This window comes from Dryobates pubescens, chromosome 30, assembly GCF_014839835.1.
Source record: "Dryobates pubescens isolate bDryPub1 chromosome 30, bDryPub1.pri, whole genome shotgun sequence".
NCBI lineage: Eukaryota > Metazoa > Chordata > Aves > Piciformes > Picidae > Dryobates > Dryobates pubescens.
In genome coordinates this window covers 10,208,754-10,233,088 of record NC_071641.1, presented here as the reverse complement: position 1 = coordinate 10,233,088, position 24,335 = coordinate 10,208,754, and the positions used below count along the sequence as shown (strand labels likewise).

Genomic DNA, 24,335 nt, shown 5'->3' with positions numbered 1-24,335 from the left:
TCTGGCTGGGAAGAATCTCTTCCTCACCTCCAGCCTAAACCTCCCCTGGCACAGCTTGAGACTGTGTCCTCTTGTTCTGGTGCTGGCTGCCTGGGAGAAGAGACCAACCTCTGCCTGTCTGCAACCTCCCTTCAGGTAGTTGTAGAGAGCAAGAAGGTCTCCCCTGAGTCTCCTCCTCTCCAGGCTAAGCAACCCCATCTCCCTCAGTCTCTCCTCACAGGGCTCCCCAGACCCCTCCCCAGCTTTGTTGCCCTTCTCTGGACACCTTCCAGCAGCTCAACCTCCTTCCTAAACTGAGGGGCCCAGAACTGGACACAGGACTCGAGGTGTGGCCTAACCAGTGCAGTGTACAGGGGCAGAATGACCTCCCTGCTCCTGCTGGCCACACTGTTCCTGATGCAGGCCAGGATGCCATTGGCCCTCCTGGCTGCTTGGGCACACTGCAGGCTCATGTTCAGCCTACCATCAACCAGCATCCCCAGGTCCCTCTCTGCCTGGCTGTTCTCAGCCACTCTGACCCCAGCCTGTAGCTCTGCCTGGGGTTGCTGTGGCCAATGTGCAGCACCTGGCACTTGGATGTGTTCAATCTCCTGCCCTTGGACTCTGCCCATCTGCCCAGCCTGTCCAGGTCCCTCTGCAGAGCCTCTCTACCCTCCAGCAGATCAACTCCTGCCCCCAGCTTGCTGTCAGCTGCAAATTTACTGCTGATGGACTCGATGCCCTCATCCAGATCATCAATGAAGATGTTAAAGAGGCTGGGGCCCAGCACTGCTCCCTGGGGCACACCACTGGTGCCTGGCTGCCAGCTGGCTGTGGCACCATTCACCACCACTCTCTGAGTTCAGCCTCCAGCCAGTTCCTAACCCAGCTCAGAGAGCTGCTGTCCAGGCCAGGGGCTGACAGCTTGGCCAGGAGTGTGCTGTGGGGGACAGTGTCAAAGGCCTTGCTGAGGTCCAGGCAGACCACATCCACAGCCTGCCCCATATCCACCAGGCAGTCACCTGATCATAGAAGGAGATCAGGTTGGTCAGGCAGGACCTGCCCTTCCTAAACCCATGCTGGCTGGGCCTGAGCCCTTGGCCATCCTCTAAGTGCTGTGTGATTGCACTCAAGATGCCCTGTGCCATAATCTTGCCTGGCACTGAGGTCAGGCTGACAGGCCTGGAATTCCCTGGCTCATCCAACCAGCCCTTCTTGTGGATGGGCACCACCTTGGCAGCTTCCAGTCTTCTGGGATGTCTCCAGTGAGCCAGGACTGATGAAAAATGATGGAGAGCAGCTTGGCAGCTCATCTGCCAGCTCTCTCAGCACCCTAGGATGGATCCCATCCGGTCCCATGGACTTGTGGGGATCCAACTAAGGTTGGAAGAGACCCCAAGGATCATCAAGTCCAACCTGTCTCCACAGACCTCATGGCTAGACCATGGCACCAAGTGCCACATCCAATCCCCTCTTGAACACCTCCAGGGACGGTGACTCCACCACCTCCCTGGGCAGCACATTCCAATGGCTAACAACTCTCTCAGTGAAGAACTTTCTCCTCACCTCGAGTCTAAACCTCCCCTGGCACAGCTTGAGACTGTGTCCTCTTGTTCTAGTGCTGCTTGCCTGGGAGAAGAGACCAACCCCTTCCTGGCTACAACCACCTTTCAGGTAGTTATAGAGAGCAATGAGGTCTCCCCTGAGCCTCCTCTTCTGCAGGCTAAGCAACCCCAGCTCCCTCAGCCTCTCCTCACAGGGCTGTGCTCAAGGCCTCTCCCCAGCCTTGCTGCCCTTCTCTGGACACAGTCTCTTGCCCTTCTTTTTAGTGTTAATGTATTTGTAACAATGCTTTTCATTGTCTCTCACAGAGGTGTTCAGCTTCAGTTCCAACTGGGCCTTTGCCTCTCTAATTTTATTCCTACATAATCTAACCACTTCCTTGAACACACCTCGAGAAGCCTTCCCCTCCTTCCAAAGGTGATACAGCCTCTTTTTTCCCCTTCAATCCTGCAGGAGCTGCTTGCTCATCCAGGCCCAGAGCCTTCCCCTGGGCTCATCTTTTGGCACATGGGCACTGCCAGTCCCTGTGCCTTCAAGAGCTCCTGTTTGAAGCAGCTCCAACCCTCCTGGACCCCTCAGTTCTTGAGGGTTGGTACCCAGGGAACTTTGCAAATAAGTTTCTTAAAGAGGCTGAAGTTTGCCCTCCTGCAGCCCAAGGTGAAGCTTCTGTTGGTGCTCCTCCCTATCTCCCTGCATATTGAAAGCTTCACTATCTCATGGTCACTGCACCCTGGGCAGCCTCCCATGGTCACATCTCCCACCAGCCCTTCCCTACTGGAGAGCAGCAGGTCAAGCAGAGCCTGTCCCCTGCTAGGCTCACTTAACAGCTACAGCAGGAAGCAGTCCTCCATTTGCTCCAGGAATCTTCTGGACTGCCTTCTCTCTGCTGAATTGAGTTCCCAGCAGATATCTGGCAGGTTGAAGTCACCCACAAGGACAAGATCTGATGATCTTGAGACAGCCTCCAGTTGTTTGTAGAATAATTCATCAGCCTCCTCCTCCTGGTTGGGTGGTCTGTAACAGACTCCAACCAGGATGTCAGATTTGTTGGGCTGCCCTCTGATTTTAACCCACAGGCTCTCAATTCCCTCATCTTCCACCTCGAGTTCTGTGGCAGAAAGTGTCTCCCTAATATCCAGAACCACCCCTCCTCCTCTCCTCCCTCACCTATCCCTCCTAAAGAGCCTGTAACCCCCCAGTGCAGCACTCCAATCGTGCCTGTTGTCCCACCATGTTTCTGAGATGGCCACTACATCATAGTCGCCCTGGTGGGCCAGGACCTCCAGCTCCTCTTGCTTATTGCCCAGGCTGCCTGCATTGGTGTACCTGCACTGCAGCTGGGCTCCCCACCTCTCAATTGACCCTACCTTGTGCCCTACTCTTTCCTCTGCAGAGGGACAGATTTCCTCACCCACCCCCTTCAGACCTAGTTTAAAGCCCTCCTAATGAGCCCTGCCAACTCCAGTGCTAGGACTCTCTTACCCCTTCTAGATAACTGCTCCCCATCAGGACCCAGCAGGTCAGGTGCAGTAAAAGTTGTCCCATGATCGAAGAAGCCAAAGTTCTGCTGCTGGCACCATCCCCTGAGCCAACTGTTGATGGTGTGGCTTCTGTTCCTCTCAGTGTCCTCCCCTGCCACTGAGGGAACTGAGCAGAACACCACTTGAGCTCCTGCCCCATCAATCAATTGTCCAAGGGCCCTGAACTCCTTCTTAATTGCCCTGGTGCCCTTCCTGTCGATCTCATCACTCCCAGCCTGTATCACCAGCAGAGGGCAATAGTCAGAGGGATGGATCAGCTTTGGGAGTCCCCTTGCAATGTCCCTCACCCACGCCCCAGGTAGAGAGCAGACCTCCCTGTGGGATGGGTCAGGATGACATATGGGTCCCTCAGTACGCCCCAGGAGAGAGTCCCCAACAACTATAACCCTTCTCCTTTTCTGTGTGGAGCCGATCGTTATAGCTGGTGGGGACTGCTTGGCCTCAGGCTTGGCCTTAGGCTCCTCTCTGGAGCTGGTCGTTATAGCTGGTGGGGACTGCTTGGCCTCAGGCTTGGCCTTAGGCTTGGCCTTAGGCTCCTCTCTGGAGCTGGTTGTTATAGCTGGTGGAGACTGCTTGGCCTTAGGCTTGGCCTTAGGCTCCTCTCTGGAGCTGGTCGTTACAGCTGGTGGAGACTGCTTGGCCTTAGGCTTGGCCTTAGGCTCCCCTCTGGAGCTGGTTGTTATAGCTGGTGGGGACTGCTTGGCCTCAGGCTTGGCCTTAGGCTCCTCTCCGGAGCTGGTTGTTACAGCTGGTGGGGACTGCTTGGCTTTAGTCTCCCCTCTGGATGGCTGCTCCTCAGCCCTCTCATCCCCACTGCCCTCAGCCTGCAAGGCCTCATACCTATGATGCAAGGGCAGCAGAGGAGGAGGAGAGGGCCGGGGTGGATTTCTCTTGCCACCCTTGGCAGGGACCTCTGTCCATCCCTCTCAATTTCCAGGGGCCCTTCCCTCAGCAGGGGAGATCTGCAGAGCCTTCTCCCACAAGTCTAACTCCCTTTCACTTTCCCTTATTGACCTGAGCCTAGACACCTCCTCCTTCAGCTCGGCCACTTCATCCTTCAGCTCGGCCACTTCGTCCTTCAGCTCGGCCACTTCGTCCTTCAGCTCGGCCACCAGGCTGAGGAGAAAGTTCACCTGCTCACACCTGACACAGCTGTCCTCTCCCTCTCCCTCTATTCCAACTGCCAGGCTGAAGCACTCTCTGCAGCTGGCAGCCTGGACTCCAGCACGCTGATGAAACAGCTCTCTCTGGGTAGATGCTGTTTTTCTCCCCGTGGTCCGAGTGACGACCATGGTGCAGCGTTTGAGTGAAAACAAAGCAAAAAGAAACAATTTTTGGTTGTTTTTTTGCCAGCAGCCGCAAGGCTCTGCAGCCAAACCGGCGCCGCGCACAGCCCGGCCGGGGTTGAAACCTCCCGCCGCGGACGGCAGGCTCCCGTTCCTGCGCACGGTCCCGCCGGCACCGCTGCCCACCGGGCTCCTCCCGACCCGCAGACCCCCGAAAGCAAGGCGAAAAGCCGAGCAGGAAGCTCACAAACCAAGCGGAGCTGTCCCGAAGCGGCGGTGCCGATCGGCTACCGAGCCGAAGTGGCCCACCAGATGCTGGACTGCGGCCAGGGGCTGGGCTGAACCTTTGCCCAAAGGAGGCACCTCTGTAGTTTCAGCCTTCTTGAAACACCTCCTCAGGCTGTGCTGCCACCCAAGGAGAGCTGGAGAGGCTGAGAGCTGCCTGCAGGCAAACCTCATGGAGCTCAGGAAGTCCTGCATCTGGGCAGCAACAGCAGCAGGCCCCAGGACGGGTTAGGAGCTGCCCTGCTGCAGAGCAGCTCCATGGAGCAAGACCTTGGAGTGCTGGGGGGCAGCAAGGGCTGCATGGGACAGCAATGTGCCCTGGGGGCCAAGAGAGCCAAGGGGGTCCTGGGGGGCAGCAAGCAAAGTGTGGCCAGCAGGGCTGGGGAGGTTCTGCTCCCCCTCTGCTCTGCCCTGCTCAGACCACAGCTCCAATCCTGTGTCCAGTGCTGGGCTCCCCAGCTCCAGAGAGACAGAGACCTGCTGGGGAGAGCCCAAGGGAGAGCCAGGAGGATTTGGGGACTTGAGCAGCTGCCCTGAGAGCCCTGGGGCTGTTGAGTGTGGAGAGGAGAAGGCTGAGAGGGATCTGATCAATGTCTGTCAAGAGCTGAGGACTGGGGGTCAGGTTGAAGGTGCCAAGCTCTTTGTGGTGGTGTCCACCAACAGGACAAGGGGTAATGGGCAGAGACCATCAGAAGTTCCATCTAAACTTGAGGAAGAACTTCTTTAATTTAAGGGTACTGGAGGCCTAGAGCAGGCTGCCCAGAGAGGAGAGGTAGTAGAGTCTGCTTGTGTGGAGAGCTTCCAACCCCACCTGGATGTGATCCTGTGTGACGTGCCCTAGGTGACCCTGCTTTGGCAGGTGGTTGGACTGGATGAACTCCAGAGGTCCATCCCAGCTCCTGGCATTCTGTGACTCTGTAATAATTGCAACTAACAATGTCAGTTCTACCACAGCTCACAGTCACTGTGAGCAGCAGCACGCAGAGGATTGCTGTGGTTACACTCTAGAGCTGCTCTCCCTGGATTTACCCTTGGGTTTGTAATGCTGCCAGGGATTTCTTTGCTGTGTTCTGTGAGCTCAGAGGTTCCTTCTATCCCAATGGCTGTGCCAGGAAGGATTTAGTTGTCATGACTCTGTCCTTGTAGGGGACCTACAAGAAAGCTGGGGAGGGACTTCGGACGAGGGCTGGGAGTGCCAGGCCCAGGGACAATGGCTTTGAGCTGTGAGAGGAGAGATTGAGAGTGGAGAGGAGGAAGAAACTGTTGAGAGTGAGGGTGGGGAGACACTGGCAGAGGTTGCCCAGGGAGGCTGTGGCTGCCTCCTGCCTGGAGGTGTTGAAGGCCAGGCTGGATGAGGCCCTGAGCAGCCTGGGCTGGTGGGAGGTGTCCCTGCCCATGGCAGGGGGTTGGAACTGGGTGGCCTTGAAGGTCCCTCCCAACCCAACCCTCTGTGATTCTATGTTATTAGCTGGTAGGTAGCAGCGAAACAGTTTTGGGGCTGGCTGGCACTGCTGAGTCAAAGCTCCTGCTCTTTACCCTGTGTGGTCTTTCTGGTTTTGCTGAACTGTGTCACAGTACCCTCACATCACATCTTCCCTCTGCCTACAGCAGTGCTGAGGGAAGAAATCTCTTAGCAGCTGTGGCTTCCTGCCTTGCAGGTGACTTCCCACAAAAAATCTCTTGTTCTGCAGCCAGCACAGCTCAAGACTTGTATTTCGGAGGACCTGTTGCTGATCTGAGCTCCTTTCTCTTTAATGGCTCTCAGGAAGGTCCTACAAGCTTGAGAAGAGCTCAGGTAGCCCTTTGCAATCCCTAAATGTCTGCACAAACCTAAATAGGTTCATTTCTTTTTGTTGTCTGGTGAAGAGATCAAACTATCCTAACCTCAACCCTACCTCAAATGGAAAATGAGTGACTGCTCAAAGCTGATGGAGAGGTGTGGGGATGGAGCACCTCCCCTATGGCACAGGCTGAGGGAGCTGGGGGTGTTCAGCTTGGAGAAGAGAAGGCTCCAGGGAAACCTCAGAGCAGCCCTCCAGTACCTGAAGGGGCTACAAGAAGGCTGCAGATAGACTGTTCCCAAAGGCCTGCAGGGACAGGAGCAGGGGCAATGGCTTCAAAGCAGAGCAGAGCAGATTGAGATTGGATGTGAGGAACAAGTTGTGCCCCAGGAGGCTGCTGGAACACTGCAGCAGGCTGCCCAGGGAGGTGGCTGAGGCTCCATGCCTGGAGCTGTTCCAGGGGAGGCTGGCCAGGGCTCTGGGCAGCCTGATCCAGTGGAGGATGTCCCTGCTGACCTTTGGAGGTCCCTTTCAAGCCAGACCATTCTATGACTGTGAGAGACTAAACCTTGTCTCTCTTGATGTGACTCAACAAAGATCAAATCACCTCTGCTGCTTGCCCAGGCAATAGCTGATGTGTACTGGGCAGAGGCCGCTGGATAACGACTCTCTGGAAGGTGCATGAAGATTGCTCACCAGGCTGCAGCTGCCCTGCAAATAATGGGCAGAGGCCTCTGCTATCCACACTCTGGAGTGTACACACCTCAAAACTGGACAAAAGACCTGAGCTGCTACTGGCTCAGGAGAAGGAAAAGCCCTGGGGCAATGCTGCTCTGAAGGAAGGCAGGGGAATACCAGGAGAGAAAAATGACAGAGACAGCCCCATGGAGCCTGGAAGAAGCAGACCAAGAGGAGCCCTCTCTCTGTGTCCTAAATTCTGCCTGCTGCAACTCATGGAGCTGAAGAGGCTGCTCAGAGGACAGCACAGCCAGCAAGGATGACCTCTCCTGCATGCCAAACTGCAGCAGCCTTCCTCCACAGATCCAAACTGTCTTGGGGGGTGAGAGGTGTGGGGATGTAATTCCTTTCCTCTTCTCTCTCCCTATTTTCTTTCTCTCTCCTTCTGATCCATCCACTTTGTGTAATAAACAGCTTTGCTGTTGATATTTTGGCCTCATTTGTGTCTCTGATTTCATGACACAGAATATTCAAAAGAACTGAGGCTCTTTCCCTCTCCAGACCAAGACAATGGCTCTGTGACACACAATTTCAGGGGCTGGAAGGGAGCTCCAAAGCTCATCCAGTCCAACCCCCTGCCAGAGCAGGAGTACCCAGGGCAGCTCACACAGCAACACATCCAGGGGGGGTTGGAATATCTCCACAGAGATATTTCTTTGCTGACTCCACAACCCCCCTGGGCAGCCTGCTCCAGGCCTCTGGCACCCTCACAGGGGAAAACTTCTCCCTCCTCTGTCCATGCAACTTCCTCTGCCTCAGCTTCCAGCACTGCCCCTTATGCTGGCACTGGGCAGCACCCAGCAGAGCCTGGCTCCAGCCTCTGGGCACTGCCCCTGCACAGCTTGAGCCCCAGCAAGGAGCTCACCTCTCAGGCTCCTCCTCTGCAAGCTCCAGAGCCCTCAGCTCCCTCAGGCTCTGCTCCTGAGGAAGAGCTTCCACTGCCTGCAGCATCCTGTGGCTCTGCACTACACACTACACTGGAGGGGAACACGGTGACTGAAGACGAGGCAAAGGCTGAGGTCCTGAACACCTTCTTTGCCTCAATGTTTAACAGCAGGGCAGGAGTTCAGCACCAGTGGCCTCCTGAGATGGGCAATAGGGTCGGGGAGCAGTGTGATGCCCTGGAAATCCATGAGGAATTAGTTGGGGACCTGCTGAGCCACTTGGACACCCACAAGTCCATGGGACCGGATGGGATCCATCCTAGGGTGCTGAGAGAGCTGGCAGGTGAGCTGCCAAGCCGCTCTCCATCCTTTTCCTCCAGTTCTGGCTCACTGGAGAGGTCCCAGGTGACTGAAACTGGCCAAGGTGGTCCCCATCCACAAGAAGGGTCGGATGGAGGAACCTGGAAACTCCAGGCCTGGCAGCCTGACCTCAGTGCCAGGGAAAGTGATGGAGCAGATTATCCTGGAGGCAATAACTGCACACCTGAAGGATGGCCAAGGGCTCAGGTCCAGCCAGCATGGATTTAGGAAGGGCAGGTCCTGCTTGACCAACCTGAGCTCCTTCTATGATCAGGTGACTGCCTGGTGGATGTGGAGAGGCCTGTGGATGTGGTCTACCCAGACTTCAGCAAGGCCTTTGACACTGTCCCCCACAGTAAACTGCTGTCTAAGCTGTCAGCCCCTGGCTTGGACAGCAGCTCTCTGTGCTGGGTTAGGAACTGGCTGGAGGCTGAGCCCAGAGAGTGGTGGTGAATGGTGCCACAGCCAGCTGGCAGCCAGGCACCAGTGGTGTCCCCCAGGGATCAGTGCTGGGCCCCAGCCTCTTTAACATCTTCATTGATGATCTGGATGAGGGCATTGAGTCAGTCATCAGCAGGTTTGCAGATGACACCAAGCTGGGAGCAGATGTTGGTCAGTTAGAGGCCAGAAGGGCTCTGCAGAGGGACCTCGACCCACTGGACAGATGGGCAGAGGCCAACAGGATGGCATTCAACAAGTGCCAGGGGCTGCACTTTGGCCACAACAACCCCATGCACAGCTACAGGCTGGGGTCAGAGTGGCTGAGAGCTGCCAAACAGAGAGGGACCTGGGGGTGCTGATTGACACCCGCCTAAACATGAGCCAGCAGTGTGCCCAGGTGGCCAAGAGGGCCAAGGGCATCCTGGCCTGCATTAGGAACAGTGTGGCCAGCAGGAGCAGGGAGGTCATTGTGCCCCTGGACTCTGCACTGGTTAGGCCACACCTTGAGTTCTGTGTCCAGTTCTGGGCCCCTCAGTTTAAGAAGGACATTGAGAGACTTGAAGGTGTCCAGAGAAAAGCAACAGGCTGGGGAGAGGCCTTGAGCACAGCCCTGTGAGGAGAGGCTGAGGGAGCTGGGGTTGCTTAGCCTGGAGAAGAGAAGGCTCAGGGGTGACCTCATTGCTCTCTACAACTACCTGAAGGGAGGTTGTAGCCAGGTGGGGGTTGGTCTCTTCTCCCAGGGAATCAGCACCAGAACAAGGGGACACAGTCTCAAGCTGTGCCAGGGGAGGTTAGACTCGAAGTGAGGATAAAGTTCTTCCCAGAGAGTTGTTAGCCATTGGGATGTGCTGCCCAGGGAGGTGGTGGAGTCCCCATCCCTGGAGGTGTTCAAGAGGGGATTGGATGTGGCACTTGGTGCCATGGTCTAGTCGTGAGGTCTGTGGAGACAGGTTGGACTCGATGATCCTTGGGGTCTTTTCCAACCTTAGTTATACTGTGATACTGTGATCTCAAGCAACTCTCTGTCTCTCTTGCACTTTAGGGCCCAGAACTGGTCACAAGATTCCATATGTGGCCTCAGTTGCGCAGCGGGGGAAGACAACCTCTCTGACCTACTCACCACAGCCCTTCTAATGCACCCCAGGATACCCTTGGCCTTCTTGGCCCCCAGAGCACATTGCTGGCTCCTGGGCATGCTTCCACCCACCAGGACCCCCAGGTCCCTTTCCTCTCACTGCTCTCCAGCAGCAATATCCCCAACCTATATTGGTGCATGGAGATGTTCCTTCCCAGGTGCAAGACTCTACCTTTGCCCTTGTTGAACTTCATCAAATTTAGCCCCAACCAGATCTCAGCCTACCCAGGTCTTGCTGAACGGTAGCACAGCCTTCTGGTGTGTCAGCCACTGCACCCAGCTTGGCGTTGACAGCAAACCTGCTGGCAGTGCCCTCTATGTCCTCAGCCAGGACACTGACAAATACTGATGATTCAGTGATGCTCTGACTGTGATTGGGTGACTGTGACTCTGACTCTGTGAATGTGCTTCTGTGACTCTGGGACTGTGACTGACTCTGGGACTGTGATTCTGTGACTGACTCTGTGACTCTGTGCCTGTGACTCTGTGACTGTGACTCTGTGAACGTGCTTCTGTGACTCTGGGACTGTGACTCTGGGACTGTGACTGACTCTCTGCCTGTGATTCTGTGACTGTGATTCTGTGACTGTGACTGTGATTCTGTGCCTGTGACTCTGTGACTGTGACTCTGTGAATGTGCTTCTGTGACTCTGTGACTGTGACTCTGGGACTGTGACTGACTCTCTGCCTGTGATTCTGTGACTGTGATTCTGTGACTGTGACTGTGATTCTGTGCCTGTGACTCTGTGACTGTGACTCTGTGAATGTGCTTCTGTGACTCTGGGACTGTGACTCTGGGACTGTGACTGACTCTCTGCCTGTGATTCTGTGACTGTGATTCTGTGACTGTGACTGTGATTCTGTGCCTGTGACTCTGTGACTGTGACTCTGTGAATGTGCTTCTGTGACTCTGGGACTGTGACTGACTCTGGGACTGTGATTCTGTGCCTGACTCTGTGATTCTGTGCCTGTGACTCTGTGCCTGTGACTCTGTGAATGTGCTTCTGTGACTCTGGGACTGAGAGTCACTCTGTGATTCTATGACTGTGATTCTGTGACTGTGACTCTGGGATTCCGTGGCACTGTGATTCCGTGACTCCATGATTCTGTGACAGTGACACTGACTCTGTGAATGTCATTCTGTGACTCTGTGACTCTGGTTCTGTGACTGACTCTATGATTCTGTGACTGTGATTCTGTGACTGTGACTCTGTGAATGTGATTCTGTGATTCTGTGACTCTGTGCCTCTGTGACTCTATGATTCTGTGACTCAGTGATTCTGTTATTCTGTGACTGTGACTCTGTGACTGTGAATCTGTGATTCTATGACTGTGATATTCTGAGACTCAGTGACTGTGATTCTGTGACTCGTTGCCTGTGACTCTGTGCCTGTGACTCTGTGATTCTGGGACTCTGTGCCTGTGACTCTGTGATTCTGGGACTCTGTGACTGTGACTCTGTGATTCTGGACTCTGTGATTCTGTGACTCTGTGCCTATGACTCTGTGACTCTGTGCCTGTGACTCTGTGATTCTGTGACTCTGTGACTGTGACTCTGTGACTCTGTGCCTGTGACTCTGTGATTCTGTGACTCGTTGCCTGTGACTCTGTGCCTGTGACTCTGTGATTCTGGGACTCTGTGACTGTGACTCTGGGATTCTGTGACTCTGTGACTGAGACTCAGTGACTATGACTCTGTGATTTTGTGACTCTGTGACTCTGAGACTCAGTGACTGTGATTCTGTGACTCTGTGATTCTGTGACTCTGTGACTGTGACTCTGTGATTCTGTGACTCAGTGATTCTGTGACTCTGTGCCTGTGACTCTGTGATTCTGTGACTCTGTGATTCTGTGACTCTGATTGTGTGACTCAGTGCCTGTGACTGTCATTCTGTGACTGTGACTCTGTGATTCTGTGACTCTGATTGTGTGACTCAGTGCCTGTGACTGTCATTCTGTGACTGTGACTCTGGGATTCTGTGACTCTGTGACTGAGACTCAGTGACTATGACTCTGTGATTTTGTGACTCTGTGACTCTGAGACTCAGTGACTGTGATTCTGTGACTCTGTGATTTTGTGACTCTGTGACTCTGAGACTCGATGACTGTGATTCTGTGACTCTGTGATTCTGTGACTCTGTGATTCTGTGACTCTGTGCCTGTGACTCTGTGATTCTGTGACTCTGTGATTCTGTGACTCTGTGACTGTGACTCTGTGACTGAGACTGTGATTCTGTGACGCTGTGACTCTGTGTCTCTCTGATTCTGTGACACTGTGATTCTCTGTGACTCAGTGCCTGTGACTCTGTGACTCTACGAGCGTATGCTTGCTGGCTCCTGCTCACGCTGTTGCCCACCAGCAGCATCTTTTCTACTCTGGGCACCCACCGCAGGAAAGACCACAGGCAGTTTCCTGTGCCCTGCACCTCAACCACTCTGTGAGCGGCGAGAGGCGCTCCCCAGGGGGTACTTACTTGTATTTGAGGAGGATCCACTGCACAAACCAGAGCCCCACCAGGATCATGCCATTGATCTCGCAGATGGAGAAGGCCCACTGCACCCGATCGAAGCGGTCAAAGAAGGCATCGGGCAGGGGAGGCTGCACCTCCTTGGGAGGCACTCGTTCATGGACCACTGAGATGGTCACCGTGGTTAGGACGAAACAAAAGAGGGCGTAAAGGAAAGCCACCAGGGTCTTGCCCCACTCGGCAGGGTACTGCGAGCGCTCAGGCTCGGGCATGGGGATCCTGACCATCTCCTTGCTGTAGCCATTGGGCAGCCCGTTGGGCGCGGGCAGGCCCTGGGGCCGCCCCGCGTGCCCGTTGGCGTGCCCGTTGCGGTGGGCCTCCATGTGGTGAGCCATCTTCAGGCCCTCGATCAGCTGCAGCAGCCTCTGCCCGCCGTCCGAGGAGACGCGGCAGAGGGGCGTCCGCTGGAAGTCCTCGCGGGTGAGGCGGATCAGGTCCCTGCCGCCGCAGCCCCGCAGGGCCTCACAGTACTCGGGCAGGGCGTTCTCCGCCAGCCAGCCGGACACCTCCCGCGGCGACCACGACGCCACTTCCTTCATCGCGCCGGGCGGCCGGGGGCACGGCCTTCACGCCGGGCAGCGCGCGCCGCGCCTCCAGGCCGCGCCCGAACTCCTCCCTGGTTTCATCCTGACCGAGGAAGAGGCTTGGCGAGAGCAGAGTCCTGGGCCCTGACCGCCCCGCACCAGCATCCAGGCGCCGGCATAGGAGAGCCTTCACTTCATATTCGGGTGGGCATCCTTCTGCCTGGGGAGGAGAGAAAGCACAGAGCAGATGTCAGGACAGAGCTCACCAGGGCATCACCAGTCCTGTTTGAAGAGAAAATAGCTGCAGAAGAGGAGCTAGGCCCTGGCATGGCAAAGACCCACTGGGTGGCAGGGAGTGCACCAAGAAGAGGGTGGCCAGCAGGTCAGGGGAGACTCTTCTCACAGTTTTGAGCTCCCCAGTACCGAGGGACAGGGAACTGCTGCAGAGGCCAGGGCAGGCTGCAAAGCTGCTGAGGGGCCTGGAGCAGCTCTGGGAGCAGCAAAGGCTGAGAGCCCTGGGGCTGAGAGCCTGCAGGAGAGCAGCCCCAGAGGGCAGCTGAGCAATGCTCAGCAAGAGCTAAAGGAGCTGTGGGGGGCAAGAGGCTGGGGCCAGGCTCTGCTGAGTGCTGCCCAGGGCCAGGCCAAGGGGCACAGAGTGGCAGGCAGGAGGTTGGATGTGAGCAGGAGGAGAAAGTTGTTTGGTGTGAGGCTGCTGGAGGCCTGGAGCAGGCTGCCCAGAGAGGTTGTGGAGTCTCCTGGGGTGGAGAGCTTCCAACCCACCCTGGGTATTGTGCTCCTGGGCAAGCTGCTGTGGGTGCCCTGCTGGAGCAGGGGTTTGGGCTGGGTGATCTCCAGAGGTCCCTTCCAAGTCCAGCCATGCTGGGGTTCTGGGAATTGAGCCTTGTACATCCATCAGTGCCCTTTCCACACTTGCTGCTGCTCCCAAGAGCTTTACCAGCTCTGCATCACAAACACCATGTGGCAAGGGTGGGAAGGACTCCTTCGTGTTCTCTGTTGTTCTGTTAGTAGACAGCTCTGGTCCATAACCCCTATCCCAATTCCTTTTCAAATGTCATACTGAGTATCACAGTCTCACAGTATCACCAAGGTTGGAAGAGACCTCAAAGATCATCGAGTCCAACCTGTCACCACAGACCTCATGACAAGACTATGGCACCAAGTGCCACATCCAATCCCCTCTTGAACACCTCCAGGGACAGTGACTCCACCACCTCCCTGGGCAGCACATCCCAATGGCTAACAACTCACTCAGTGAAGAACTTTCTCCACACCTCCAGCCTAAACTTCGCCTGGCACAGCTTGAGACTGTGTCCTCTTGTTCTGGTGTTGGTTGCTAGAGAGAAGAGACCAACCCCCACCTGGCTACAACCACCTTTCAGGTAGTTGTAGAGGGCAATGAGGTCTCCCCTGAGCCTCCTCTTCTGCAGGCTAAGCAACCCCAGCTCCCTCAGCCTCTCCTCACAGGGCTGTGCTCAAGGCCTCTCCCCAGCCTTGTTGCCTTCTCTGGACACCTTCAAGTCTCTCAATGTCCTTCCTAAACTGAGGGGCCCAGAACTGGACACAGGACTCAAGGTGTGGCCTAACCAGTGCAGAGTCCAGGAGCACAATGACCTCCCTGCTCCTGCTGGCCACACTATTCCTAATGCAGGCCAGGATGCCATTGGCCTTCTTGGCCACCTGGGCACACTGCTGGCTGATGTTTAGACAGCTGTCAATCAGCACCCTCAGGTCCCCCTCTGTCTGGCAGCTCTCAGCCACTCTGTCCCCAGCCTGTAGCTCTGCCTGGGGCTGCTGTGGCCGAAGTGCAGCCCCTGGCACTGGGACTTGTTGAATGCCATCCTGTTGGCCTCTGCCCATCTGTCCAGTGGGTTGAGGTCCCTCTGCAGAGCCCTTCTGGCCTCTAACTGACCAACATCTGCTCCCAGCTTGGTGTCAGCTGCAAACTTGCTGATGCCTGACTCAATGCCCTCATCCAGATCATCAATGAAGATGTTAAAGAGGCTGGGGCCCAGCACTGATCCATGGGGCACACCACTGGTGCCTGGCTGCCAGCTGGCTGTGGCACCATTCACCACCACTCTCTGGGCTCAGCCTCCAGCCAGTTCCTAACCCAGCTCAGAGTGCTGCTGTCCAGGCCAGGGGCTGACAGCTTGGCCAGGAGTTTGCTGTGGGGGACAGTGTCAAAGGCCTTGCTGAGGTCCAGGTAGACCACATCCACAGCCTGCCCCACAGCCACCAGGCATAGAAGGAGCTCAGGTTGGTCAGGCAGGACCTGCCCTTCCTAAATCCATGCTGGCTGGGCCTGAGCCCTTGGCCATCCTTCAGGTGCAGTTATTGCCCCCAGGATAATCTGCTCCATCACTTTCCCTGGCACTGAGGTCAGGCTGCCAGGCCTGGAGTTTCCAGGCTCCTCCATCCGACCCTTCTTGTGGATGGGGACCACCTTGGCCAGTTTCAGTCACCTGGGACCTCTCCAGTGAGCCAGGACTGGAGGAAAAGGATGGAGAGCGGCTTGGCAGCTCACCTGCCAGCTCTCTCAGCACCCTGGGATGGATCCCATCCGGTCTCATGGATCTAAGGGTCTCCAGAGCAGATGCTGTGTGAAATTGCTGTCACCCACCTTCCCTCCCCCTCACAGAGTGGGAGCTCAATGCCACATGTTGCATTACTCACTGAACAGGAGGTCTGGTTTTGCTTTGCAAGGCTAAATCATCTCCTCTATCCTGTAAGCTGTGTAGCTACACACCAGAAGTGATGTAGAGAAACAAGGTCTTTGGGTCAGCAGGATCAACACCCAAACAGCTCAGCCTGAAATCAAACCAAAGCATTCAGGTTTGCAGGACTCTGCGAGGTGCTGAGCTCCTCCTCAAAGGGAATTTCAGAGTTTCACAGCTTGCATTGGGTTGCAAGGCAGCCTCCAAAGGCATCTTGTGCAAGCCCCTGCAGGCAGCAGGGCCAGCTCCAGCCAGAGCAGGCTGCCCAGGGACACAGCCAGGCCGAGCTTCAATGGCTCCAGGCATGGAGCCTCCAGCACCTCCCTGGGCAGCCTGTGCCAGTGTCTCCCCAGCCTCCCTGTGCAGAGCTTCCTCCTGATGGCCAACCTGACTCTGCCCTGCTCCACTTCCAAACCATTGCCCCTGGTCCCATCCCCACAGCCCCTCCTGAACAGTCCCTCCCCAGCCTGCCTGGGGGTGCCCTGCAGATACTGAACTGCAGCTCTGAGGTCTCCTGGAGCCTTCTCTTCTCCAGGCTGAACAGCCCCAACTCTCCCAGCCTGGCCCCACAGCAGAGGTGCTCCAGCCCTCTGACAGGTTTCTATGGCACACTGCTCCAACAGGAGACAGCAGAAAAACAAACTGAAAATCTAAAGAAAAATCAGAAGGACCTAGGGAAGCAAAACCAAAAAAAATCAGAAGCACCTAGGGAAGAAATTTCTGCACCTAATTAATAATAAACAGAGCTCTGAAAGCTTAGAAAAGATTGCTTCTGGTACAGAAATGACAGGAAAGCAGCTGGCCATGGCTGCAAGTCCCAGCTTGGAGATATTTGTTCAGTGAACAAACAAAAAATGGTCCTCCTCAGAGCACCAAGAAGCCAGCACAGAAGTGCTGTCTCCAGGCAGCCACCCCACAGACCAAATCCCTCCCCTAGCAGCTGGCAGCACCACACACCTCAAGTGACCTAAAGAAAGGGCTCCCACATGGGGTTTTCAGGAGTCATCCCCTGTCTTTATCAGCTTAAGGAGTATTTTTAGCCTGATACAAGCCACCAGCTGCTGGAGTTTAGTGCAGGGAGCAAAGCTGCCACTGAGGAACACCAAAACAAGCTGCACTGCTGGCAGGATGGGAGCAGACATGGCACAAAGCAGGCACAGAGCTATGCAGAACAGGACCATGCAGCATTTTTGCCCTGCAGCCTCCCAGCTGAGCAAGAAACCCAAGGTGGAGCCTTCAGCTGTCTGCTCAGGGCACGAAGCAGCCTTCCTGGAGAAGGTTTTTTCCCAGCAAAAATTCTATTAATCTACTTGCCTGAAGGAAAAGGCCCTGGGGGTGCTGGGTGGCAGCAGCTGGAGAGGAGCCAGCAGTGGCCAGGGGGGCAAGAAGGGCAGCAGCAGCCTGGCCTGCAGCAGCAATGGTGTGGGCAGCAGGAGCAGGGCAGGGCTTGTGCCCTGGGCTGGGCACTGGGGAGGCCACAGCTTGAGGGCTGCCTTCAGCTCTGGGCCCTCCCTGCCAGAAGGAGCTTGAGGGCTGGAGCAGGGCCAGAGAAGGGCAAGAGAGCTGGGGAAGGGTCTGGAGCAGAGGGCTGGGGAGGAGCAGCTGAGGGAGCTGGGGGTGTGGAGTGTGGAGCAGAGGAGGCTGAGGGAGACCTCCTTGCTCTCTGCAGCTGCTGAGAGGAGGCTGCAGCCAGCTGGGGGTTGGGCTCTGCTCCCCAGTCTCAGGTGAGAGAAGGAGAGGAACTGGCCTGAAATTGTGCCAGGGGAGGCTTAGGTTGGAGCTGAGGAACAATTTCTTTGGTGCCAGAGTGGTCAGGGATTGGCAGAAGCTGCCCAGGGAGGTGGTGGAGTCCCCATGCCTGGAGGTGTTGCAGCAAGCTGTGGCCATGGCACTTGTGGCCATGGTCTGGTGGCCATGGTGGGGTTGGGCTGATGTTGGACTGGGAGAGCTTGGAGGCCTCTTCCAACCCAAACAGTCCTAGGGCTCCATGGTGTTTTCACAGTGCCCTTTGCAGGTGGAGGGCTGGAAGTGCCCAAAGCCATGTTCTCTCCAAGACAGGCCCCTTAGGAGGTGATGAAATTGTAGCTGAGGTTTTTCCCTGCCCAGTGCAAATTCACACTCTGGGGTGGTGGTTTGCACCTTTCTGGCACAGAGCCCTGGGTACAGAGCCTCTGGGATCAGAGCTGTTGTGCTGAGATCCCTGCCTGTGAAGGGAGTTTTGTTCCTTCATCTCTGCCCTCTTGTTTGGGGGTTGGGGCCCTGAAGGTAGGATTCCTGCTGCAGCCATGCCAGAGTCAGCTGCTGCTCACCCCACTGCTGCTGGAGATGTTGGATTGCTTCAGGATTTGGAGGTGGTGGCATGCAGCACAGACTCAGGGAATGCTCTGGGTTGGAAGGGACCCCCAAACTGATCCAGTCAGAGCCCCAGGTGAGGGAGCTGGGGGTGTTGAGTGTGGAGAAGAGTCTGAGGGGAGACCTCATTGCCCTCTACAGCTCCCTGAAAGGAGGCCTCAGCATGGGGTTGGGCTCTCCTGCCAAGGAACAAATGCCAGGATGAGAATAGGAAATGGCCTTGAGTTACCACAGGTTTAGGTTGGATGTGAGAAGAAACTTCTTCCCTGGAGGGGTTCTCAGCCAGTGGTACAGGCTGCCTGGGGACGTGGCTCAATCTCACAGCACTCAGTGTGCTGATCCCAAAGGATCCCAACTGCTTCAGGAGCAGCCTGGAGTCCAGCTCCAGAGGTTTACTGGAGACCACAGAATGCCCTGGCTTGGAAGGCAGCTCCAGAGCTCAGCCAGCCCAGCCCCCTGCACCCAGCAGGGACATCCTCCACTGGCTCAGGTTGCCCAGAGCCCTGGCCAGCCTCCCCTGGAATAGCTCCAGGCATGGAGCCTCAACCACTTCCCTGGGCAACCTGCTGCAGTGTTCCAGCAGCCTCCTGGGGCACAACTTGATCCTAAAAGAAACTTGTTTCTAAAATGAGGGCTGTCCTTGGCTGATGGATTCATAGAGTCACAGAATGGGTTGGGTTGGAAGGGACCTCAAAGCTCATTCAGCTCCAGCCCCCTGCCATGGGCAGGGACACCTCCCACCAGCCCAGCTTGCTCCAGGCCTCATCCAGCCTGGCCTTCAACACCTCCAGGCAGGAGGCAGCCACAGCCTCCCTGGGCAGCCTGTGCCAGTGTCTCCCCAGCCTCCGTCTCAAGGAGTTCCTTCCCCATCTCCAGTCTCAATCTGCCCTCCCCAAGCTCAGGGCTGTTCCTGCCGGAGGGAGCAGCCCAGCTCTGTGCCTTGCAGGTGCCAGCTGGAGCTCCGGTGCTGGCCTCTGGCTGTCCCTCCCTGGTTGGCAAAGCCTTCCCCTGCTGATTGAATCGTTTGCAACCGAAAGCAGAGGCAGGAGCTGCCCTGCCCACCCCGCCCCATCCTGCCCACCCCCGCAGCGCTGGCAGCAGCGTTTCCCTGCTGCCAAAACAAAAGCTCTGCTGCTGCCGCGGAGTGCTGTGGGGGAAGCCTCTGCCCAGCCCCTGCCCTGCCCGCAGTACTGCCCAGCCCGAGGAAGAGAAGAGGGAGGAAGGAAGTTGAGCAAAGATGTGGTAAGGGCTGTGAAGAGGCAAAGGGGTGAGGAGGGGGTGTCTCGTGTGTGGACAGTCTCTGTCCGCTTGGCTCAGAGGATGGGAGGGGTTGGAAGGGAGCTCTGGAGAGCTTCCAGTCCCAGCCCCTGCCAGGGCAGGAGCAGAGAACCCAGCACAGGGCACACAGGAACACATCCAGACAGGGCTGCAAAGGCTCCACAGAAGGAGACTCCACAACCTCTCTGGGCAGCCTGCTCCAGGCCTCTGGGAGCCTGCCAGGCAAGAAGTTCCTCCTCATGCTGAGCTGCAACCTCCTGGCCTGCACTTTCCATCCCTTGCCCCTTGGCCTATGGCAGGGCACAGTGAGCAGAGCCTGGCCCTGGCCCTTCCTGCCTGACCCCCAGCACAGACACCTCGCCTCCACTCCTGCCTCCAGCTCTGCTGTCCCCAGCAGCAGAAGGACACAGAGCTGCTGGAGAGAGGCCAGGGGAGGCCACAAAGATGCTCCAAGGCCTGGAGCAGCTCTGCTCTGAGCACAGGCTGAGGGGGCTGGGGCTGTGCAGCCTGGAGAGGAGAATGCTCCAGGGGGACCTCAGAGCTGCCTGCCAGGAGCTGAAGGGATCCTGCAGGGAGGCTGCAGAGAGACTTTGCCTGAGGGTGTCTGAGACAGGACAGGGGGCAATGGTTTGGAGCTGAGGCAGAGCAGGGTCAGAGTGGAGCTGAGGAAGAAGTTCTTTAGTGTGAGGGTGCTGAGACTCTGGCACAGGCTGCCCAGGGAGGCTGTGGCTGCCTCCTGCCTGGGGGTGTTGAAGGCCAGGCTGGATGAGGCCTTGAGCAGCTAATTGCAGTTGAGAATGGAATGCTCTGAGGTCTGCCTGGAGCCTTCTGTTCTCCAGGCTGCACAGCCCCAACTCTCCCAGCCTGGCCCCACAGGGGAGCATCTGCAGCCTCTGCTCATCTTGGTGGCCTCCTCTGGAGCCTCTCCAGCAGCTCCGGCTGCTGACGGAGAGCAGAAGCCTCTGTGGCAGCTTGGGCAAAATATAGTAGGCTGAACATGAGCCAGCAGTGTGCCCAGGGGGCCAAGAAGGCCAAGGGCATCCTGGCCTGCAGCAGGAAGAGTGTGGCCAGCAGGAGCAGGGAAGTCCTTGTGCCCTGTGCTCAGCACTGCTTAGGCCACACCTTGAGTCCTGTGTCCAGCTCTGGGCTCCTCAGGTTAGGAAAGAGGTTGAGCTGCTGGAAGGTGTCCAGAGAAGGGCAACAAAGCTGGGGAGGGGTCTGGGGCACAGCCCTGTGAGGAGAGGCTGAGGGAGCTGGGGTTGCTTAGCCTGCAGAAGAGGAGGCTCAGGGGAGACCTTCTTGCTCTCTCCAACTCCCTGAAGGGAGACTGTAGCCAGGTGGGGGTTGGTCTCTTCTCCCAGGCAGCCAGCACCAGAACAAGAGGACACAGTCTCAGGCTGTGCCAGGGGAGGTTTAAGCTGGAAGTTAGGAAGAAGTTCTTCCCAGAAAGAGTAATTGGCCATTGGAATGTGCTGCCCAGGGAGGTGGTGGAGTCCCCATCCCTGGAGGTGTTTAGGAAGAGACTGGATGAGGGCCTTGGTGCCATGGTTTAGTTGATTAGATGGTGCTGGGTGATAGGTTGGACTTGATGATCTCTGAGGTCTCTTCCAACCTGGGTAATTCTATTCTATTCTATAGTGGTTAGGTGGGATATATATATTTTCAAACAAACAATAAACCCCCCCATGGCAGGGGGCTGGCACTGGATGGTCTTTGAGGTCCCTTTCAACCCAACCCAATCTAAGTTTCTGTGATCCTCTGTTCAGAACTGAGTTGGAACTGTTGCCTGCACAGCCAGTCTGGAATGTCTGTGGTTTTGTGTCCTTCAGAGCAGGGCTGAGTGCATGGGACTGGAACTAAGTGAGTGAGAACAAAGGCAGGAGCTGGATGGTCTTGAAAGTCCCTTCCAACCCAACCGATTCTCTGATAAGCTGTAAGGTGAAGATGGCCTCCAGCTCCTGAGTAGTGATGAATGGTGCATTCAGCAACATCCCGAGTCCTTTAGCATGCAGAAGCTTGTGGTAGATCTTCAAAGAAGCTATGTGGTGAGGATGAGGGTTAAAGGTCCCCTTGGATCCTCTCTGAGTGGTCTGGGGAGCTGTGAGTGCCTTGCAGTGTTTAAAGTGGGAGAGGCTTCCCAGTGCCCCAGGTCGTGGGGTACGCAGGGAGCTCCAACAACCCCAGGGCCAAGAAGAGGTTGGAAAGCAGAAGGTGGAGAGGCAGGGAGGCAGCTGCTAAGGGTCAGACAGAAACGAGGTCCTGATGTTGAGCAAGAGCCCAGGAGGTGTAAATCCCTGTGGCTTGGTTAAGGTTGTGAGGTCCTACCCTCAAACACAGTCAGCTGTAGAGAGGTTAATGTTAGTCTGTACTTGGTGCTCTGCACTGGCTGAGGCTCAATCACAGAATGCCCTGGCTTGGAAGGGACCTCCAAAGCTCATCCAGTCCAGCCCCCTGCACTCAGCAGGGACATCCCCCACTGGATCAGGTTGCCCAGAGCCCTGGCCAGCCTCCCCTGGAACAGCTCCAGGCATGGAACCTCAACCACCTCCCTGGGCAATCTGTGCAGTGTTCCAGCAGCCTCCAGCTCTGGCCACACTGCTTTGGATGCAGCCCAGGCTGCCCTTGGCCTTCTGTGCTGCCAGTGCCCATTGCTGCCTCCTGCCCAGCTTCTCCCCCCCAGCACCCCCAAGGCCTTCTCTGCAGGGCTGCTCTCAATCTCATCACCCCCAGCCTGGATTGGCATCGAGGGTTGCCCAGAGCTAGGTGCAGGACCTGGCCCTTGGCCTTGCTGCACCTCCTGAGGGTCTCCTCAGCCACCTCTGCAGCCTGGCCAGGTCCCTCTGGATGCCCTGCAGCTCCTGGATTCTCATCAGCCACAGCACTCAGCTGGGTGTCAGCTGCAGGCTTGCTGGGGTGCCTCACTCTCCCTGTTTGTATCCTTGATGAAGATACTGAACAGCACTGGCCCAGCACAGACACTCAGTGCTCACCCATCTCCATCTGGAGCTTGAGCTGTGGCCCTTCTGCATGCAGTCATTCATCCAATGCCTCGTGCTCTGGACTCTGCACCCCTCAGATCCACATCTCTCCAGCTTGCAGAGCAGGATCTTGTGGGGCACTGTGCCAGAGGCCTTGCAGAAGTCCATCTGGGTGAGCTCCACTGCCCTTCCCTTGTGCCCTGCTGCAGTGACTCCCTTGTAGAAAGCAATGGAGAGTGGTCAGCAGGACCTGCCCTTGGTGAGGCCATGCTGGATGTCTCCACTCACCTCCTTGTCCTCCCATCTGCTTTAGCACAGCTTCCAGGAGGACCTGCTCCCAGGCACAGAGGTGAAGCTGCCAGGTTGGTACTTCCAGGTCCTCTTCCATGGTGCCCCCTTACCTATCCTGGTGCAGAAGGTTGTTCCTCCCCAGGGGCAGGACCCTGCACTTGCCCTTATCAGGTACCCTGTGCTAATGTGCCTGCAGTGAGGAAAAGGGAGAGCTGAGCTGAGCTGCTCTGCTGCACTCAGAGCTCCATGGAGTTTCTGTTGAGGTTTCTCATGCATAATTCAGTGCAGGCTTTCTGCCCACATCCAGAGCTGGGGAACTGAATCCTGACTGAATTGTGAATAATGAAGCAGCCCATGGCTAAAATCTTCCTCAGGACATGCAACAGGAGAAAGAAAACCCAGTTGTGTCCTCTCACCAGCACAGGCCCATCTGGGGCCATGTGCATCTTCATCCCTGTCTGCTCCATGGATTTCAAGGCATAGAAGTCCATGGTGTAGTGCTCTGAGCATTAACTGGAGTTTAAGAGCTCAGATGGTATCAAAACGAGGATCCCCTCCCCCCCATTCCCTTCTCCTTTTCCCTGACAAGGAAAAAGGAAAGGAAAAAAAGAGGTAGGGGGAAAGAGAAGGAGGGAAATCTGCCAACAAGATAATCTGGAGTCAGTTTGGAAGTAGGAGAAGTAAACTTTTTAACAAAACATTTATATAGCAGTAGCAGGGAGGGTTTACAAGGGTGAGGGATAAGGATGAACAGGAGAACACACAAACCCAAGCCTGGATGGCCTTGCAGTTCCCTGGGTGTGAGTGGGGTCAGTCCTTCAGAGCATGGGAGCAGCAGGAGAGGCCAGGCCTGACCCCGGGGAGGCAGCAGGAGCCTGGCTGCAGCTGCTGTCCCCTGGAGCAGGCAGGAGGAGCAGAGAGCAGGGGCAGCAGTGTCCTCCTGTTCATCACCTGTCTATGATCAGGTGACTGCCTGGTGGATGTGGGGCAGGCTGTGGATGTAGTCTACCTGGACCTCAGCAAGGCCTTTGACACCGTCCCCCACAGCAAACTCCTGGCCAAGCTGTCAGCCCCTGGCTGGGATGGGAGCACTCTGAGATGGGTTAGGAACTGGCTGGAGGCTGAGCCCAGAGAGTGGTGGTGAATGGTGCCACAGCCAGCTGGCAGCCAGGCACCAGTGGTGTGCCCCAGGGAGCAGTGCTGGGCCCCAGCCTCTTTAACATCTTCATTGATGATCTGGATGAGGGCATCGAGTCCATCAGCAGTAAATCTGCAGCTGACACCAAGCTGGGGGCAGGAGTTGATCTGCTGGAGGGTAGAGAGGCTCTGCAGAGGGACCTGGACAGGCTGGGCAGATGGGCAGAGGCCAAGGGCAGGAGATTGAACACATCCAAGTGCCAGGTTCTGCACATTGGCCACAGCAACCCCATGCAGAGCTACAGGCTGGGGTCAGAGTGGCTGAGAGCAGCCAGGCAGAGAGGGACCTGGGGGTGCTGGTTGATGGTAGGCTGAACATGAGCCTGCAGTGTGCCCAGGCAGCTAAGAGGGCCAATGGCATCCTGGCCTGCATCAGGAACAGTGTGGCCAGCAGGAGCAGGGAGGGCATTCTGCCCCTGTACACTGCACTGGTTAGGCCACACCTTGAGTCCTGTGTCC

At 56.5% G+C, this 24,335-nt stretch overlaps 1 protein-coding gene across 3 annotated transcripts in view; it reads right to left on the bottom strand.

Moving 5' to 3' along the window:
• SGMS1 (sphingomyelin synthase 1) overlaps positions 1-24,335 on the bottom strand; it is a 110,170-nt gene that overhangs the window by 13,283 nt on the left and 72,552 nt on the right. For all 3 annotated transcript variants that reach the window (XM_054174729.1, XM_054174730.1, XM_054174731.1), the window contains one exon: positions 12,468-13,265. In XM_054174729.1, the coding sequence (XP_054030704.1) occupies positions 12,468-13,060 (593 nt within the window). In that variant the 5' untranslated portion in view covers positions 13,061-13,265. The remainder of the gene's footprint in view (positions 1-12,467; positions 13,266-24,335) is intronic.